The 20,891-nt window shown below is 38.3% G+C and overlaps 2 protein-coding genes across 3 annotated transcripts in view; both read left to right on the top strand.

Annotated features, from left to right (window-relative positions):
• Nucleotides 1–4,501, top strand: part of Nek3 (NIMA related kinase 3) — a 29,128-nt gene extending 24,627 nt beyond the window's left edge. For both annotated transcript variants that reach the window (XM_076872371.1, XM_076872372.1), the window contains exons 14-16: nt 78–212; nt 2,301–2,427; nt 2,904–4,501. In XM_076872371.1, the coding sequence (XP_076728486.1) occupies nt 78–212; nt 2,301–2,427; nt 2,904–2,988 (347 nt within the window). In that variant the 3' untranslated portion in view covers nt 2,989–4,501. The remainder of the gene's footprint in view (nt 1–77; nt 213–2,300; nt 2,428–2,903) is intronic.
• A 3,435-nt stretch (nt 4,502–7,936) lies between these two features.
• Nek5 (NIMA related kinase 5) overlaps nt 7,937–20,891 on the top strand; it is a 58,887-nt gene continuing 45,932 nt past the window's right edge. Inside the window, exons 1-5 of the mRNA XM_076872495.1 lie at nt 7,937–8,053; nt 12,815–12,911; nt 18,407–18,504; nt 20,141–20,224; nt 20,312–20,382. Coding sequence (XP_076728610.1) covers nt 7,937–8,053; nt 12,815–12,911; nt 18,407–18,504; nt 20,141–20,224; nt 20,312–20,382 — 467 coding nt within the window. The remainder of the gene's footprint in view (nt 8,054–12,814; nt 12,912–18,406; nt 18,505–20,140; nt 20,225–20,311; nt 20,383–20,891) is intronic.

Here is a 20,891-nt window from a genome sequence, read left to right as displayed (position 1 = left end):
TTCTAGAAATAGTTTGGAAGATAGATGCTGAAAATCTTTTTCTTATTTGGCACTAATTTTTATCTTTTCACAACCAGGTGGTTCTATAATAAAGTACAGTGAAAATAACACCCGTAAGCAGTGGCTCAGAGAGACCCCTGACACCCTATTGAACATCCTTAACAATGCTGATCTCAGCCTGGCATTTCAAACGTACACAATATATAGACCAGGTAATTCTTCCCTACTGTCTAATCATAGTAATGTCTTTCATTTTTTTAAAAAAAAATTTTGTTCAAATACATATAACATAAAATTGACTATCTTAATCATTTTAAGCCTACAATTCAGTAATGTGAAGTACTTTTACATTGTTGTGCAACTAATCTTCAAAGCTTTTTTTTATGTTGCCAAACTGAAGCTATCCCTATAAAGTAATAATTCCCCATTCTCCCTTATTAGAAAGTTGCAAAAATGTATTTTTAGGTGTTCTTAAATCTTTTCTAGCTAGTTTTAAGCTATAATTAAAAAATGCTCATAGAAATACTTTACTTCTATTTGCTTGTTTGTTTGCTTATTTTAATAAGCAAATCACACCCCTGTTTTTTTGTTTGTTTGTTTGTTTTTTGTGTTTTGTAGTGCTGGGCAAGAGACCCAATGATTTGCATATGCTAAGCAAGCATTCTACCACTGAGCTACATCCCTGCCCAAGAATAGCACCATTTTGGCCTAGTATGGTGGCCAGTTTAAAACCTGTAATCCCAGCAATTTGAGAGGCTAAGGCCAGAGGATCACAAGTTCAAGGCCCACTTGAGCAACTTAGTGAGACCCTGTCTCTAAAAAAAGGTTGAGGGTGGAGCTAAGTGGTGGAACACGCCTGGGGTTAAATCCCTAAGACCACCAAACAAAGACTAGTCCCTTTTTGCCATGCAAATTTATCATTACTTAGTGACAACTCCAAGATTTCTTTTGTTGTGTACTTGAGTTTTATTATAGTGAATAGAGCTCAAAAATGATGACTAATTATGATCTGACTTAAAAATTATTTTTATAGATATTTTTTCCTAAAATTATACAAAATAATCTTTCATAATACCACCCTTAGGCATCTAGACCAAAGGTCTGGTCTGCATTTAAGAATGTATGTGTGGTTTTCATTTTGTTTTGTTTGCAGTATGGGATTGAACCTACTGATGTTCTATTTCTGAACTGTCTTCAGCCCTTTTATTTTGAAACAGAGTCTCCCTAAATTGCTGAGACTAGCCTCTAATTTGAGATTCTCCGGCCTCAGCCTCCTGAGTTGCTGGCATTATAGAAGTGCAGCCTTCTGTGGTGTACATGTTCTGATGGAGTTGTGCACAGAATATTATGGAAGCCCTGAGGGGAGGTGGGTGGGTGGGCAAAAGATGTCAAGGAACGTTAATAACTACAAATGCTTTTTTTTTTTTTTTTTCCTTTCTTCGTGCTGGGGATGGAACCTAGGGCCTTGCACATGTGCTCTACCACTGAGCTACACCCCCAGCCCCTCACTGTACTTTTTATTTTGTCAACTATAAGTTTTGATTTAGCAATTATAGATACTGGATTTTTTTCCTGGTCCAATGATGAAGTAATTTTCATTTTAGGAAATTCACTGTTTGAAAAGTATATCATTCCTTTACTTTGAAATGAATTTTATAAAGATTTAGCCTGCATTTTTATGTTAGGTGTTTATTCTATGAGCAAAAAGTCCAAATGTAATCGGTATCTGCAGTGTTGTTAAAAAGAATATATGGGGGCTGGGGTACAATGGTAAAGAGCTTGCCTTCCTAGCATGTAAGAGGCCCTGGGTTCCATGCCCAGCACTGTAAAATAAATAAGAATAATAAGTGTACATGTGATCTTCCATTAATTCCTTACTTTTCTTCTTCTCCATTGTGAAACTAGGGAGAGGAAAATTCAAAAGAAAACAAAGTTAACTGTAATCCAACTTCCAAAGATAACTCTTAATACTTTATCATAGATTCTTATGAAGGGTTTTAGTGTGAATTTCTGAGGTGTTTTTTAATTTTTTTGGAAAAAGTACTATTTTAAAATTTAATCCGCATACTGATGTTTTCTGGGCCTGTTTATGCCAAAATCATGCTGGGTAGATACTGTTTAAATTGGCATACTTAGCTGGGTGCTATGGTGTGAACTGGTAGTCCCAGCATTTGGGAGGCTGAGGTCAGGGATTTGTTTGAGTCTAGGAGTTTGGGGCAGCCTGAACAACAATGTAAGACACCCCCCACCATTTAAAAAATAAATAAGTTCACTTACTTTCTGTTACTATTCCCCTGAAGGTTCAGAAGGATTTTTGAAAGGCCCCCTATCTGATGAAACAGAAGTATCAGACAGTGTTGATGGAGATCACAATTCTGTCATTTTGGATCCAGAGAGACTCGAACCTAGGCTGGATGAAGAAGACACGTATGTTGTGATATACTTCGGAGGCCTTAATTGGGGGGGGGTGTCTGAGTGTATGGGTGCAGACACCATATTATATCATAATTTCAGATTCAGTAGGAACTTGTTACATTACTTTTCATCATACAGTAATATTTATATCTTGACTTTTTGTTAGAGATGTGTAATGCCTTACAGTTTTATTATAGAATTCCTGGCTGAATCTTGCACATATAATCTTTCAATTTAGACTTGTTTTTTTGTTTTGTTTTCAGTACTGGAGGACTTGTTATTTTTTTAATACCTAAGATTTTGCACTGAGAAAAAAGTTTTAAAACAATGAAATAAGTGTCTTTTGGGAGAACTAACAATAATCTTATTCCTCATGGAACTCATTTTTTAAAATTTGAATTATATGGTAGTGTTCTACTTTGAACGTCTCAACAAATACATGTTGACTTTTAATACAGAGGCTTATCATCCGAATTGTTTTTGCACAGGGACTTTGAGGAAGATGACGACGACCTTGATTGGGTGTCAGAATTGAGGAAGCGAGCTGAATGGCAGGGTGTGTGCGATGGATAACGCCTGCCCGAGAGAATGTGCTGGAGTCCCATGGGAGAGATGTTTCAAATGAAGAATTCATGTTTGGAAATAGAATGAAGAGTGGGGAACTGCCAATACTTAAAATTGCTCCTGATTAGCATCACAGTTTTAAAAATCTAGAACTCCTATGAGTGAGCACAAGTGAGAAGGTAGAGCAGACTGGTATGAGCTTTGCAATCTGATAGAACATAGGTTGGATGCTAGCTCTACCACTAACTAGTAGTGTGATCAATGGTAGAAAATTACTTAACTTCTTTGACCCCAAATTTTCTTAGTTATAAAATGAGGATAATGATGCCTACCTCTTGGGGATGCTGACCATAGATAGTTTCAGCAGCTCATATGTTAACTATTCCTGTTGCTACAACTTGTGTTTATTACTATAACAATTTTCACGTTTCCTCAAGGTTTGAAGATCTAAATACATTTACTTAGAATATAATGTGTGCGATTTTATTTATTTATTTATTTATTTGGAACTGGGAATTGAATTCAGGGACACTTAACTACTGAGCTGGCCCTCAAATTTGTATTTTATTTAGAGACAGGGTTTCACTGAGTTGCTCAGGGCCTCACTAAGTTTCTGAGACTGGCTTTGAACTTGTAACCCTCCTGCTTCAGCTTCCTGAGCTGCTGGGATTATAGGCATGTGCTGCAGTGCCCAGCATATGTGCAGTTTTTAAATAAGATCTAGCTCCGGGTAGTTATCCTTAAGTACAGATTCTTATAGGATATACAAAAGAACCCAGTCAGAGGGTTAGCTATGGGGAGAATGAGGTGGATTGTGATTAGCTCCTTGAAGGTAGTCACTACTCTCTTAAAAAAAAGTTAAGGCAGGCATGGATAGTTTTAAAGGTATTTACAGATCCTCAGTTTCCATATACACTATATTTTATAGCTGTCAGTCATCTCAAATCTTAGCATTGCCCCAGGGTGTAAACATTTCCAAACCATCAATTAAAGGGATCCTGAATGTGTAAGAGGCTGAATGAGTCTTGGATTAATTCTTTTGAAAATCCAATGGTTTGTAGAATTGTTTGCTTCAGTAAAATTTCAGGAAGTGAATGGAATTATCAGGTGATGATTATAAACCATTTTTTGTGATAATTACTGTATGATTCTGCACATACAACTATGCAAAATTAAGGGATAATTTTAAGAAAGCTTCTAGTCCTGTATCTGTGTTTAGATGAGATTTTTCAGCACTTAATAATTGTTTTTGTTGTAGTTGTTGTTGTTGTTGTTTTAGATAGAGAGAATTTTTTTAATATTTATTTTTTAGTTTTCGGTGGACACAACATCTTTATTTTATTTTTATGTGGTGCTGAGGATCGAACCCAGCGCTCTGCGCATGCCAGGCAAGCAGGCTACCACTTGAGCCACATCCCCAGCCCAAGCACTTAATAGTTTTTAAGAAAAAGGAAGGGACCAGGTATGCAAATGCCTCCTAGCGATTCAGGAGGCTGAGGCAGGAGGATGGCAAGTTTGAGGGCTGAATGGCAGGGTGTGTTTCTGCAATTTTTCCTGTCTCCAAAAGGGCAGGGGAGCATGGGAAAGACTGGGAAGTAGCTCAGTGGTAAAAGCACCCCTGGGTTCAAGATCACCAGAACTGGGGATAAAATAAAGAATGAAGAAAAACTGATGGGATTGATTGTGTGTGTGTTTACTATTGGGCTACATTCCCAGCCCTATTTATGTATTTTATTTTGAAACAGGGACTCACTAAGTTGCTGAGGCTAACCTCAAATTTAGTGTCCTTTTAAAAAAAAAATTTTTTTTTTTTTTTAGTTGTTGATAGATCTTTACAGGCAGTGGTTGGTTTTTTGTTTGTTTTTGGACAAAGGTGGGTTACTTTTTTATTATTGATTTTTTTAAATAAATGACAGAGGAATGTATTACAATTCTTATTACACATATAAAGCACAGTTTTTCATATCTCTAGTTGTATATAAAGTATGTTCACACCAATTCATGTCTCCATACATGTACTTTGGATAATGATGTCCATCATATTCCACCATTCTTGCTAACCCCCTGCCCCCTCCCTTCCCCTCCCACCCCTCTTTCCTATCTAGAGTTCATCTTTTCCTCCCATGTTTCCCCTCCCTACCCCACTATGAGTCAGTCACCTTAGAAAACATTCGGCATTTGTTTTTTTGGAATTGGCTAACTTAGCATTGTCTTCTCCATCGCCACCGATTTACCTGCAAGTGCCATGATTTTATTCTCTTTTATTGCTGAGTAATATTCCATTGTGTATATATGCCATTTTTTGTATCCATTCATCTACTGAAGGGTATTTAGGTTGGTTCCACAGTTTAGCTATTGTGAATTGTGTTGCTATAACATCTATGTTGCTGTGTCCCTGTAGTGTGCTGTTTTTAAGTCCTTCGGGTATAGACTAAGAAGAGGGATAGCTGGGTCAAATGGTTGCTCCATTCCCAATTTTCCAAGGAATCTCCATACTGCTTTCCGTATTGGCTGCACCGATTTGCAGTTCCACCAGCAATGTATGCGTGTCAAAGATGGGTTAAATGGTCATGTTATTTAGATTCATTGGATATGGACATGTTCTACTTGTGTCAGGATTTACCTTTGGTGAAAGTTACATCCTTTCAACTACTTAGACAGGTAATGAACTGTATTAGACTGCAACTTGATGTGCCAATCAGGAATAGGATGGGGTGAGAGGGCGAGTTTGCAAACTACTGGGCAGCAGATAGTTTGTAAGGGGACCCAAAGGAAGGCATAGGTTGTAGCCAAGAGTAGGACCGGATCTGACTCACATACACCCATGACAGTATTTAAGGCCCTGTACAACACACATTTCCTGCTCAGAGTGTAGATCAGTAGTAGAGCACTGGCTCAACCTTCGCCAAGTGCCTGATTCCATGCCTAGCACCACCACCATGACAAAAACAAATAATATGCTTCCTGTCTCGGGTTCGGTTCATTTTGTAAAACTGGGAGACTACCTCTTTGGAGTGTGATTTAAAGAATAGAGAAAAATGTATGCAAGATGCTCCCTAAAAAGAGCGGGGAGCGGTATAGATCTTGTGTTATGCTAGCAGTCGCGACCTAAGGCATTAGGAGATTAGTGATCTATCTGTTGGGTCTCCAAACTCCCAGGTCTCTGCCTTTTTTTCAGGGTGAACGGTGCAGACAGGTGTCCTGTCTCTAGCCGGCACCCTACCTGTGTTCCCTCACTGGCTCCGCCCAGGCCACCGGCAGTCTCAGCTGCCGGGGAAACCTTGATCCACCCAGACGCTTTGCTGGCCCAGCAAGCCAGGAGCCGGCAGAAAGGTATGCTGCGGGCAGGCCTCGTCCCTAGCTGGAGCTGCCCCAGGATCTGCAGGGGGCAGGGGGAGGGTGATGGGAGTGGGGTGGGGAGGGTGGATGGAGTCCCAGACTGGGGGGCCAGGCAGGCGAGGAGCTGCTTAGTGTCCAGGGCTGTGTCCAGGGCGCTCCATGGCAACGCGCAAGACGCTGAGCTCCAGAGCACAGGCAGCGACCCGGCAGCTCTCCAGCCAGCAAACTCCAAGGGTGGTCCTCAAGTAGAGGCCCCTCTAAGCCTGAGGGATTCCACTTACTATTACCCTCTGTCACGCGCCTTCTATTCCAGGACTGGTGGTCTGAATGCCCGCCATTGCGCCCCCGCCTGGTTCAGAACCTGGTCTTCTGGTGCCCGTAGTCTCCGCTGGCAACGCTTTGGTGCCCACTTCCTACCCTGACATGGAAAAGCAACCTGTCTTGTTCACCCGATTTTTAAAAACCCGCGTCATGTTCTAATGGTAGCATAAAGGGAAGCAGAAGGAGACAAAGTGTGTATTTCCCTCTGTAAGTGCGTAGCACTACTACAAAGTAGTACTGCAGTCGCCTGAATGTGGCGGCGGCATGCAGATTGCTGGGTCTCTGAGCGCAGCCAATGGAGGGCGTGATTTTCAAAAATGGTGAACAATTTTTGGTTAAGTTCCAAAATGCAATAAAGATTTTGGTAAAGTTCCAAAATGCAATAAAGAATGCAATAAGTGGTATCTGTATATCATTTGTAGGAAATGCAGTGTGAGTTATACCTGTAGGAAAACATCCATATATATAACGTCTAGAGGTAAAATAGAGTTTGGGTCAAGCCGCAGATAATTGTGAACGGATTCTTCTACACATATAAATGTACGATGAGACTTTCCAAGTTTGAGCAGCGGGGCAATCCTTTACTGTGTAGGGCAGGCTTTCGCTTGCCAACTAGTATTGCAGACCCTAATTGCCTCTAAATACTGTAATGCCTCTGATTCTGTGCAGAGCTAAAAACCCCGTATCAATTTACAAGCTTCCCCTAGGAGGCAGCACCTTCTCACTGAGAAGGGCTAGATTGTGCTACCACACCGACAAAAGAATATTGATCTTCTCTGGAGGTGACAGGTACCAGGGATATAAGATCTTTCCTTGTCAGAACAAATTTTCAACACAGGTATTATTTCCATTTAAAACCTGAAAAGTGAGGTTTTGCAAGGTTAAGTGACTTGCTCAAGGTCACAGTGCAAGGAAATTATTTGACTCTGTCTTTGCAAAGTTGGAAGGGAAATTTTAAACGTCAGTTCTTTTACATTTTAGTCATCAATTTTCTGACTTTGGCCCGTTGTTGCAGTGGCACACGCCCATTAAATACAAACGGCTTGGGAGACTGAGGCAGGAGTCCAAAGCTAGCCTCAGCAAAAGTGAGGTGCTAAGCAACACAGAGAGACCCTGTCTCTAAATACAAAATAGGGCTGGGGATGTGGCTCAGTGGTTAAGTGCCCCTGAGATCAATTTCCAGTACCAAAAAAAAAAAAAAAAAAAAAAAAAAAAATCTGACTTTGTTAGTTGTCATGAGGAATGTGCAGTAAAATTTCAATACTTTATTCCCAGAAATCTTCCAGCACTGTAGACCATGGATAAATTTGACATGATTAAAATCATTGGGGAAGGTGCCTTTGGAAAAGCATACTTGGCTAAAGAAAAATTGGACAGCAAGCACTGTGTCATAAAAGAGATCAATTTTGCAAAGGTAAAGTTGAGAAGTTCCAATTTTTGTTAAGAATAATTGCACTCTTAAAATGATTAAAATAGTATAAATTGTGTCTTTTATATATTTTACCACAATTTTTAAAGTTGTAAAAGAACTTTAAAAGAAAGTTGTAAAAGAAACTCCCTAAAAACTACCCAAACCTAAGTTAAACCTCATGTGTGAATGATTAACTTCAGACATAATGCAGTTTGCCAATACAGGTCCGGTATTATGGATCCATGGCATATTCATAGTGTTCTCTTATTCTAGTAGCCTGTTATAGTCTTCTTCTATGACTTTGTTCTGCTCACTCATTTTTGTTTATCTGACTGCTATTCCTGAGGCCCCTCTCTTTCCTTACTCTCTGTATGTCCCCAGTCATCTGCCCTTTGCTGACCTTCTCTTTCTGCACATAAGCACCTGGTAATCACTTCATTTCACTTCAGTGTTTACCACTAAGCAGATTACTCTTCTTCCTGCTCCTTCATTCCACATTTCACCTTCCAGCTAGATATCTCTAAGTAATATCTATGTTAGTGATCTATTGCTGTGTAACATATTAGTTCCTTAAATGCTAAACATTAATCATCTCACAGTTTCTATGCACCAAGAATTTAGGACAAGGGCTGGATGTGGTCATGTAATCCCAGCAGCCCAGAAGGCAGAGGCAGGAGGATTACAAGTTCAAAGCCAGACTCAGTAACTTAGACCCTATCTCAAAATTAAAAATAAAAACCAGACTGGAGGGTGCTGGGGATATAGTCTAGTTGAAAGAGTGCTTGCCTTGCATGCAAAGATCCTGGGCGCGCGCGCACACACACACACACACACACACACACACACACACATACACACACACAATGGGAATGTGGCTCAGAGGTTAAGTGCCGCTGGGTTCAATCCCTGGCACCAAAAAAAAAAAAATAGAATTTAGGACAAGGATCATTGAGACCATTTGGGAGCTAGTTACCACAATTGTGCCCAAAACCAAGTGGGAATTTCCCATCATTATATGCAGACCCATTTCACCACCCCTGTACTGCACTGTGTTAATGACATCAATGTCTTTATGTTATCTGGGCTCCAAATCTTGGGGTCATCTGTGAGTCTTTTCTCTCTCCAAATTCCAATTATCTGCTAAATACTCTGAACTCTTTCTCTTCCTTGAATTTGCTTAAATTTCTTTTGTCACATAAACTTGGGTCATTTGTCAATGCCTTGGGTCCTCCAGCAGCTTTCTCATAGCTCCATTTTTCATATAGTACAGTTATTTTAAAAAAATATTTTATTTTTTAGTTAGAGTTGGACACAATACATTTATTTATTTATTTATTTATTTATTTATTTATTTATTTATTAATGTGGTGCTGAGGATCAAACCCAGGGCCTTGCATGTGCTAGGCAAGTGCTCTACCTCTGAGCCACAATCCCAGCCTCTATAGTACAGTTTTCATAATGCTAGAGCCACGCTCCCAAACTTCACTGGAAGTCATAAAGTCATAAAAGAAAAGGTGGCTGGGTTGACTCCATAAAAATATAAAACTTCTAGAGCTGGGATATAGCTCAGTGGTAGAGCGCTTACTTAGGATGTATAAGGCCTTGGGTTTGATCCCCAGTACCAGAAAAACAGAAAAACTTTTTTATAAAAATATTTATCAACTCATTTCATAGCATCTATCCAAATTGTTAGTATAATCACAAACTGTTTTTCTAGTGCAATATTAATTGTATTCATCATTTAATTATGTTCCATAAATAAGTAGAATGCTATTTTAGAACTCATTATTCTCATCTCCCCATATTTCTTTATGCTATCAGATTTGCCTGTGACACTGCTGTCATAGTATCAACATTGATTACAAAAAAATTGATTACCTATTTCTTCCTTTCTGCGCTAATGTAGCTTTTTATTATTTCTTGTCTAGAGAAATTTACATTTCTTCTCATCTCTCCAGTGCCTTACCACTCAGTAACTCTAGGTCAGAATTTAAATTGCTTATTTTCTTACAGGTATCAAAAAACTAATATTCTCTCTTATCATTCTACTGTTATTAAACATGTTCTTTTTTATATATTGCTTCAAAAAAAAGTGTTGTATCTTGTCTCTCCACCGTACCCCCCTTTATTTGGCAGTTCTGGGATTGAATTCAGGTCCCTGTGCATGCTGTATCTTTTCTTAATTATAAGGGGAAAAAAATTCATTGTAGAAATTTTGAAAATAAGCAAAGAGGAAAATAAGACCTTTTAGAGGAAAACAAAGATAATTTACTACATCTTTCTTTTTTTTTTTTTTTTTTTACATCTTTCTTAATTATTTACTCTAAGCATTTTTAAAAATGTCTCTCCAAGCTGGGCTTGGTAGTGCATACCTGTAATTCCAGCTGCTAGGGAGGCTGAGGATCACAAGTTCAAGGCCAGCCTTGTCAGCTTAGCTTTCTGTATCAAAATGAAAAATAAAAAGGGCTAGTGATGTAGCTCAGTGGTTTTTTTAAAATTTTGTTTGTTCTCCAGACTATTTTTAATGATTAAGTGGACTTTAGGGTTAGGAGTGTTGCTCAGAGGTTGAGCGAGTTTGTAGCACACATGGTCCTGGGTCCTATCCCTGGCACTCCAAACAATCAAATTTACAAGTCTGTATTATTAGAGTAATTTAAACACCAGCAATAAAGCACTGAATTAAAGAATTTTGTATAACTCCTGGGCACATTTTTTTTAATTTATTTTTTACACTGCAAAAAGGTCATCTATTTACATAAGAGTGATTTCAAGACATTATAATTTTCTTTATAAACAGAAATTGTCCACTTTTGAAACTACATTTCAACCCTCCACTATTATTATAATCCACTGAATAGCCTGTATTGAGGCAGTTCTCCCCACCCCCATTTGATTTTCCAAATGAATTTCCATCATTTCTTCTTCATCTGTGGCCCTAGCTTTTTTTATTCTTTTCTTTGGAAATTTTTCTAGAATTATTCAAAAATAGGAATAGTTTTAAATTTCATATTATGTATTATAAAATTACCTTTTCAGAAAGATTTTACCAATGTATGGACTTTTACCAGAAATATGAATGTCTATTTTGCTGTGTTTTGGCCCATAGTGTTTGTTAACATTCTTTTCATCTTTGCCAATTTTGTTTTAGCTTTTATTCCTTTGATTACTGAATGATGTATTCTTTCCTACTTTAAATTTTTTTTTTTGTAGTTGTAGATGGACAGAATGCCTTTATTTTATTTATTTTTGTGTGGTGCTAAGGATCAAACCCAGGGCCTCACACATACATAGTCAAGTGCTCTGCCACTGAGCTACAGCCCCAGCCCCTATTTTTTCCTATTTATTGATCATATTTAATTCCTTTATTTTCTTTCTTTTTTGTGTATGTTGCTTTGCTGTTTTTGTCTTCTCCTTTTTTCTTTCTTTCTTTTTTCTTTTCTTCTTTTTTTTTTTTGGTGTGTGTGTGTGTGTGTGGGGGGGAGAGAGAGAGAGAGAGAGAGAGAGAGAGAGAGAGAGAGAACGCGCACAAGCATGTCACTAGGGATTGAACCCAGGGGATGCTCTACAGACAGTGCCACCAGACCATACTGCTTTGCTTTTTTTCTATCAGGGTGTTTGTCTTTTTTAAAAATAGAAATAGATGGGGAGGGGGACAACTTTTACTTACTTATTTTTGAAACAGGTTCTCATTATATTGCTCAGACTGATCTCAAAATCCTGGGTTCAAGTGATTCTCCTGCCTCAGCCTCCCCAGTACCTGGGACTAAAGGTGTGGTTCACCACACCTGGCTTCTGACTTTTAATACAGTAAAATTGCACCAGCAGTATTTATTTTCTTGATTATGGTTCTCATTGACAAATGTTGATTAAATATGGAACACTTTACTAATTCTAGAGATGGCATCTTCTCTACCTAAGAGATGGGTTTTAGAAGTGACATTAAAAACCAATTTCATCTTAGGAATTTAATGTAATTCATTTATTTTAGTGCTGGGGTTTGAACCCAGGGCCTCATGCGTATTTAGCATGCGCTATACCACTGAGCTACATTCTCAGAGCATCCTAGGGAATTTTAGGTGGGAGTGAACAGGAAGTGAAGTGACACCCCCTTTCTCCACAGAAAAGCCCTCTTCACCATGGCTGATTTTAGGACTGTCAGCAAAAAAGTCTCTGCAGAAGAGTTCAAAGTAGATAAACTTCCTATTTTCGTGTTGCCCTGTTTTACTTGGCCACTGACTGGGAAGATACCAGCAATCCAGGTGCAGGACACCCCCTTACTACTTTTTCACAAACATATCCAGTGTAGTACTTTGTAGAAATGTGCAAAAAGGCCTCTGGCCTTGAGCTGGGGTTTCACAGAGATGTCTACATTTTTTAGATAAGTTACAATTGGGCTCCATGGTCACAGCTGGCAGGGGGAGGAAAGAAAGGGGAGAAGAAGCTCTCCCCTTCTCAGGTGTTGTCCTTGAAGGGTTAACTTGCCCAAAACAGTGAAAGAAAAACTGCTTTTATGTGAACTTCTGCAGACTGTGAACTTCTGAGCCCCTCCCCTTACATGCTGGGTATAAAACTCTGAAACTCCCTGAACTCGGGGTTCAGGGGATTGATTACAGCAAAAACTGTGCCCTCTGAATCTGGCTGCAGCCAAATAAAACTGTTTCTTGCTATCTTTGGTGCCTTGCCTCGTTTGTCCCTACAACAGAAGCATGCTCCTGAAAGTAAGTTACCTTCACCAGATAACTCTTGTCTCTTAATATAATTTAGATGCCCATCCAAGACAAAGAAGCTTCAAAGAAAGAAGTGATTCTTTTGGCCAAGATGAAACATCCCAACATTGTAACCTTCTTTAGTTCATTTCAAGGTGAGATTTTTCTAATATTCTTAAATATAGACATGTTGACTTATAAAAGATGTTACTGAGACTTGTGTATACATTAATTTTTATAAATGGACTCATTTTCCCATTTACTTAAATTGCAGTTTGAGATGTTATCTTCTAGTGGGTTTCTGTAGACAGCTTTCTTCTGTTTTATTAAGTCTTCCCCTCTCATCTTAATCTCACTCCCCAAAGTAGTCGATGATTGGCATATTAGTTTGCAGCAGTAACAATGCCCGAGTTTCCTTGGCCCATGCTATAAACACCTGTTTATCACTCACATTATGTGCTGACTGTGGGCAGGCTGTGGTCTGAACTTTGGGTTCTGGGCTGAAGGGACAACCTAGACAGAACATACTCTTTTCTTAGCAAGAGGAAAGAGGAAGACACGGAGCACCACACTATCATGCCCACTAGGATGTGTGTGTAAGGGGGTAAACTCTGCTTTCAGGAGGCCCTGAGTGTCCCAGGGCAATAGGGCTGCATAATCCTCTCACAGAGAGTCAGCAAACAGCCAGAAGACAGCCAAGCGAACTGCCCATAAGAGGCGAAGAACTTTGAGGAAGGAATTCCCTCCCCTGCACAGCTTGAATTTATCTGTTCTGCCTCCATCTACCACTCTTACAAAGGTTAAAAAGAAAAATAAGAGAGTCCTGGTCAAAGACCATTTATTCAGTTAGTATCCATTAACTGAATGCTTACTTAAGCTTAATTCCATATATCAGGAATACAGCAGTGTACAAAACACAAAACCCCTGTCCTAATGAAGTTTACATTAAAATGGGAAGAGAGAGACAGTGCACCAATATAGGGTGTGTCAGGTGTTTACAGGCTGTGGCAGGGCCATATATGCCCACAGTTCACCAAGGTTGGGGTGGTCCTCAGCACAGCCCCCAGTACTGGGCTATTTTAATTTGTGTGTAAGTAGTTAACCTAGATATTGTCAAGCATAATCCAGTAGTTAAAAAAATCAATAAATAAATACACCCACTCTTTCTTGAGTTTTTAATTCCGTGCAGAGTACTGTACTCCTTCCTGATTAAACCCCCTGGATTCAAAGTACTTCTGTGCATCTGGTCCTTTAACTATGGGTGTATAAAGGATCTCCTAGGATTTTTCTGAAGACTTCCTGGGAACAAAGCAGTACATGGGGGCAGGCAGTGAATTTTTTTTTTTTTTTTTTTTATAGTCCTGAGGGTTGCACTAGGGCCTCAAACATGATAGGCAGGTTTGAGCTACGCCCTAGCCCTGAACAACTATGAAGGACAGCTAATGAATAAAGTCTCCTGCATTCCTGTGTATTGATTCCTAACAACTCCATAAGACCATCTTTCTTTTCCTATTTTTTTTTTGTTATTATTGTGACTCTCTTTCTGTAGGTCACTCCTGCTCATCCCTAGGCCTTCCCTGAACTCATAAGTCAAACTATAACCCTTTGCTGATCTTCCACAGCACTTTTTTTTTTTTTTTACTTATGTATGCATGTCTACATATACAGAATTACAGATTTATTTAGCATTTGTTTTCCTTCAGACAGCATCCGGGAGCTGAGGCTGAAGCTCAGTGGTAGAGCACTTGCTTAGCCTGTGTGGAGCCCTGGGTTTGATCCCTAGCACTGTACACACACATAATGCAGACAGAAAACTTAACAAATCTGGGGGGCTTCTGTCTTTTTTGCTCACCCCTTTGTTCCTCAGAATGTGGCATGTAGTAGTTGCTCAATATGTATTTGCTAAATAAGCAAATGAACTGAACCTTTTCAATAGACCACAGTATATCTTTACCCCATGCAAAATGTATTTTTAAGGAAAGTTTACAATACTGTTACAAAACCAAGGTCATTCTTACACTATAAATAATCTCTGCTGAGTTTGTTTCTAGTGTTAATTTAAATTTCCTTAGGACTTTTTTTTTTTTTTTTCTCGTTTTGTTTTGTTAAGTAGAGCATCTCTGTGCTGGGGAAAATGGGAGCTATTAGAATGCCTATGAGTTTGCTTGGCAGATTGTTGATACTAGACACATCAAACTTTTTCAAAAGCTTCAGAGGTCCTTGTTGCCCCTGACTGAGAGAGTGTGTGAAAGCAGGCTTTGTTTACCCTAAGACAGCTTATCTCTGAACATTCTATCCGTGGCTCTAATGTTTGTCTATGAAAAATATGAGGTTTTTATGGGTTTGAATTAACTTAAGAAGAATGTGACTGATGTTTTCCTAAGACTAATTTAACTGCATTTAAATTCCACCAATTAATATTCATTAACTTTCCTTTTAAATTTTTTTATTTGTTCTTTTTAGGTACATGACACTAGAGTGTATTTTTACGTATCGTACATACATGGAGTATAACTTCCCATTTTTGTGGTTGCACATGATGTGGAGTGACATTGGAGTGTATTCATGTATGAACATAGGAAAGTTATGTCTGATTCGTTCCACTGTCTTTTCCATTCCCAATCTCCCTCTCTTCCCTTCATCCCCTTTGTCTAATCCAGTGAACTTCTATCCCACCCCGCTACTGCCCACTTATTGTGTGTTAGCATCCACATATCAGAGAGAACATTTAGCCTTGTTTTTTTGGGATTGGATTATTGCATTTAGCATGATAGTCTCCACCTCCATCTACTTACTGGCAAATGCCATAATTTCATTCTTCTTTACAGCTGAGTAATAGTCCATTGTGTCTATATGCCACATTTTCTTTATCCATTCATCTATTGAAGGGCACCTGGGTTGGTTCCATAGCTTGGCTATTGTGACTTTAGCTGCTATAAATATTGATGTGGCTGTGTCACTATAGTATGCTGATTTTAAGTCCTCTGGGTATGTACTGAGGAGTGGCATAACTCATTAACTATCTCTGGGCAAGTTCTAGGTCTTGGAGATCAATCAGTGAACAAAACACAAAGATTCCTGCACTGTTGTGTATTCTACTGTTGTTACATAACCAGGAACCATACATTTCATGGCTTAAAACAGTACCCATTTATTAACTGTCTCTATGTCCTTCTCTCTTTGGGTTCCCTGATGTATCTCTTAATTTTTGTGGGTCAGAAGTCTCTTTCATGTACTAATTACTGTATTAGATACAAGGAATACAAAAGAATAATATGTGGGCTTTGTCTTCAGAGAGCCCACAAACTAGAAAGAGAAACTAACAAGTTAGTAAGAGCCTTTTTTTTTTTTCTCCTTCCCAACAAGGTCCCGGCTGGTGGACTGGCTAATGAAAAAGTTAAATTAGGAAATGATATGTCTTAGACTCTTCTGTCCACTATAACAAAATGCTAGGTAGTTTTCAAACAGACTTGTATTGCTGACAGTTCTCTAGGCCAAGGTCAAGTCTAAGATCAAGGTATTGGCAGTATCAGGGTCTGACGACAGTTCACTTTCTGGTTCATAGATGGTAACTTCTTTCTGTGTCCTCAACGTGGTGGAAGGGGAGAGTTCTCCCTTGGGCCTCTTTTATAAGGGCACTTGTCACATTCATGTGGGTACCACCCTCATGGCCTGACCACCTCCTGTAAGCCCTACCTCTTAATACTATTACCTTGGGGGTTAGGATTTCAACATAGATTTTGTGGGATACAAACATGTAGACCAAGAAATATATTTTAAAATAATTTACTAACCTTTTGATGTAAGGCAAAGACCTGGTTTTTTCTTATTCCTTATATAACCTACATCCCTCACCTGGAATCTTCAGTTTCCTTTCTTTAACATGCAATAAGAAAGAATTTGTATGTAATCTGGGTCCACAATCCTTTTAGAGCTTTTCCCATTTTATTTTACCTGTCCCATCCAACATTGAGGTCAACATCTTAATCTTTTTTTTTTTTTTTAGCAGCTCATGAATTCCTCCAAAATCATTCAAAGATGCTTTTATAGAAATAATCACATCTTTTTAAAATTATATCTGTCTTGGTGAGAATCAGTTTGATTGGAGGGAACACAGGGACTTGGATGTCCTTGACAGCCCAGGAGCCACTGGTGGTGACCTTGGGTGGCCAACAGCAATGGTGAGCATTCAGTGGACTAGCGAGTAGGTTAGGCAGAGGTCAGTCAGAAGAGTTTCTATTGTGTCAACAGTATGATTGAACAATTTTATATAAACACAAGTTTATATCCAAATTCAAGAAGGGGCTATTAATTCTTCCTGGAATGTTGGGAAAGACTCACAGCTGCTATTTTTACAGCAGATTTCTAATCTGTTATGGGATTATAGTAAATAATAATAGTTAACATATATTGACCTCTTATTGAGTGTGTTGTTCTAAGCATCTGGTATTAACTCATTTAAACCCTTCCAACAACCTTAAGAGGAAGTTTCTGTTCTATAATTTCCATTTCACAGATGACTTAATAAGGCACAGATAAATCAATTTACCCAGAGTCATAGAGCTAAGAAATATAAGTGGTGAAGTGAGATTAGAACGCAGTCTGGCTAGGCATGGTGGTGCACATCTGTAATCCCCGCAACTGGAGAGGCTGGGACAGGAGGATCACAAGTTCAAGACCAGCCTCACTAACTTTGCAAAACCCTAACTCAAAATAAAATAAAAAGGTCTGGGGATGTAGCTCAGTGGTGGAATGTTTGTGCATTCAATCCCCAGAACTAAACAAATGAACAAACAAAAATAATTCAGACCATCTTGATTTCACAGCCAAAAGTTTAGTTTAGTTTTGTTTTGTTTTGTTTGGCTTATTAGTTGTACTCTTTTTTAATTTGTTCTAATTAATTATACATGACAGCAGAATGCACTTCAATTTATTGTACACAAATGGAGAACTTTTCATTTCTCTGGTCGTACACCATGTAGAGTTGCACCATTTGTGCAATCGCACATGTACCTAGAGTTATGATGACCTTCTCATTCTACCATCTTTCCTACCCCCATATCCCCTCCCTTCCTCTCCCTCCTCACTGTCCAGTCCAAAGTTCCTCCATTCTTCCCCCGCAACCCCATTGTTGATCAGCATCCACATATCAGAGAAAACATTTAGCCTTTGGTTTTTTGGGATTGGCTTATTTCACTCAGCATGATAGACTCCATTTCCATCCATTTACCAACAAATGTCATAATTTTATTCTTTTTTAATGCTGAGTAATATTCCGTTGTGTATATGTACCACAGTTTCTTTATCCATTCATCTATTGAAGGGTATCTAGGTTGGTTCCACAGTTTAGCTACTGTGAATTGTGCTACTATAAACATTGATTTGGCTCTGTAGTATGCTGATTTTAAGTGAGATGAAATCTTAAGAGTAGTTTTGATTTGCATTTCTCTAATTGCTAGATATGATGAACATTTTTTCATATATTTGTTGATCATTTGAATACCTTCTGCTGAGAAGTGTCTCATAGCCAGAGTTTTAAAATTGTATTCTGCATTTTTCTGTTATATTTCTCTACCTTCTAGAATTTGAAGGGCAAATTACTGGTGAGTATCTAATATTTTCTAGCACCAAATGATGACCTTTTTTACAGAAAACAGCAGATTATTTATCGTAATGGAATATTGTGATGGAGGGGATCTTGCAAAAAGGATCCTCAGGCAGCGGGGAGTGCTATTTAGTGAAGATCAGGTAAAGAGCACTTCTAATTTGCCTTTTAATTTATATGTGTGTGTGAGGGTATTAAACATATAAAATCAGAGTAGTAGCGTATCTGGGCTGGGGTTGTGGTTCAACGATAGTGCGCTTGCCTAACATGCATGAGACATTGGGCTCGATTCCAGGCACCACATAAAAATAAAGAAAATAAACAGCAGACCATGTTTATATGAAGCATGGCTTTTGCTAGAGAAATTCAAAATAGTGGATGCATATTCTTAGTAGATTTAGTCCCAGAACATGTTTGTAATTGAACTGAAATTGAATCTCTTTTTGAGAATTAAAGAGAAGACAATCTCTTTGGATGATCTATGTAGGATGCCTCTAAGATAAGACTTTATGGTTTAAAAAATGTATGAACGTTGATGTTGATATTCGTTAGCCATTTTAAATGTTCATATTCATAGCTTTACTCTCTGTTCTTTGACCATGTGGTTCTCTTAAAGTAGCTTCCCACTTTTCTAAGGGAGATAGGGGATCTTCTTAACAGGAATCCAACTTGTGCATACTAGACAAGTGTTCTACCACTGAGCTAAGCCCCCAACCCTAGTTTTATTGGTTAGGGGAACAGAAAAGGTGAAGAATAATGGCCTCAGTTCCCATTTTCTCTTTGCACAAATACATTTTTCTTCTATATGTCAAGCCTCCTTTGGGACCCCCCTGGGAGTTGTACTCATAAAGGACACAAGTATGCGTGTGTGGAGGGGAATCAAAATTAGGGCGGGCTTGTGTGGCTGATGGGTAAGGCCATTGTCTCAAGCAGTATACAGGAATGGCTCATCATTTTTCTTTTGGCCATTTGTTTCTTTATTCTATTTTCGCCTTTAAGAGCATCATGCCCATGTAATTTTTTCCTAAAGTTGAAAATTTTGAACGTCTGAATATTTTGAATGTTGAATATTTTAAATCATTATCTTCAATCTCTGTAAATTTAATCAAGCATTCTTCCTACACTCATTTACATTATATATTAAATTCTGTATTTATGGAAGTCCTCTTTTCTTCTTATCTAGGTATTATTTGGGCACATTTTATAAAAATGCTTTTTAGGACAAAATTTTGAATTACATTTCCTTTTGTTGGGAAAGAACTAAAATGACCACGGAATCTTAACGTCTGGAATTTAGCCATTTTTCTTTTATTATTTTCCTCTTTCTATATAATTTGGCAGAGAACCAGTGAAATTTTAGAATAATTTAAATGAATCTCTGTAGGAACAGAACACATTTTAATAAAGAGGCTCATGGCCAACTAAGATAAAATTATGACTAAAATATAATTGAGTTTTTTGGATGTTACTGTTTTTGTTTTATTTATTTATTTGTTTATTGCAGTGTTGGGGACTGAACTCAGGGCTTCCCTCCCCTGCTCATTTGTCTTCTTCTGTTGTGGAATTCCTGTGATACCAATGATGTTTGGATTCCCTTTCTGGGCCTCTATGTTTCTAGCTGTAAGAGAAAAACAATATTATAAGATAATATTGATTAGCCCCTCTCCTATAAACACACACACACACAAATATTATTTCTCTCTCTTTACGTGTTATAATGAGGGCATTTCAATGGCTCTCAGGCTAGCCAATAGTTGCGTATTATGTTTGCCTCCACAGATCCTGGGTTGGTTTGTACAGATTTCTCTTGGACTAAAACATATTCACGACAGGAAGATATTACACAGGGACATAAAATCGCAGGTAACAGCTCAGAGGGAAGGCTCAGACAGTATGAGTCTTGTCTTTTCTTGAAACATCTCAAACAGTGTAACATTCTCCCATTTTTAGAACATTTTTCTTAGCAAGAATGGAATGGTTGCAAAACTTGGGGACTTTGGTATAGCAAGAGTCCTGAATAAGTAAGTACTTTTAAAAATAATTTTTCTTTCTACCCAAGTGTCATGAATTAGGAAACTATTAAGAACATGGTTGTCTAAGTAATTTCAGGTAACTTTATATAAATGCATTAAATCCATTCAGATATCGGTAATTAAAATTCCCAAGATTAATTGTGGCATCTCTGAATGATGGTGGTGGTGTTGTATTGTATGGTCCAAGTTTATCAAATGTGAGACTCGACTGTCACAGGCATCAAACTAGTAAGAACTGGGTGAAACAGGCAGGTTTACACTTGCTAGGGAAATGTACTGTGAACTCTTTTGGAAGACCATTTGGTGGTAATATAAATCAAGAGAAATAAAGATGTCAATTTTTTTGAAATTTGAAATAATTTAAATAATAGTTTAATAATAATTGGGAAATTATAAAACTAAATAACATGTGGCATAACCATGTACCTAATTTTTAAATTTTTTTTCTGTACTAGGGATGAAACCCAGGGCCTTGTGCATGCTAGGCAAGTGCTCTA

The sequence above is a fragment of the Callospermophilus lateralis genome, chromosome 12 (assembly GCF_048772815.1).
Source record: "Callospermophilus lateralis isolate mCalLat2 chromosome 12, mCalLat2.hap1, whole genome shotgun sequence".
NCBI classification, from domain to species: domain Eukaryota; kingdom Metazoa; phylum Chordata; class Mammalia; order Rodentia; family Sciuridae; genus Callospermophilus; species Callospermophilus lateralis.
The sequence above is the reverse complement of the archived record's forward strand: the minus strand, read 5'-3'. Positions and strand labels throughout refer to the sequence as shown.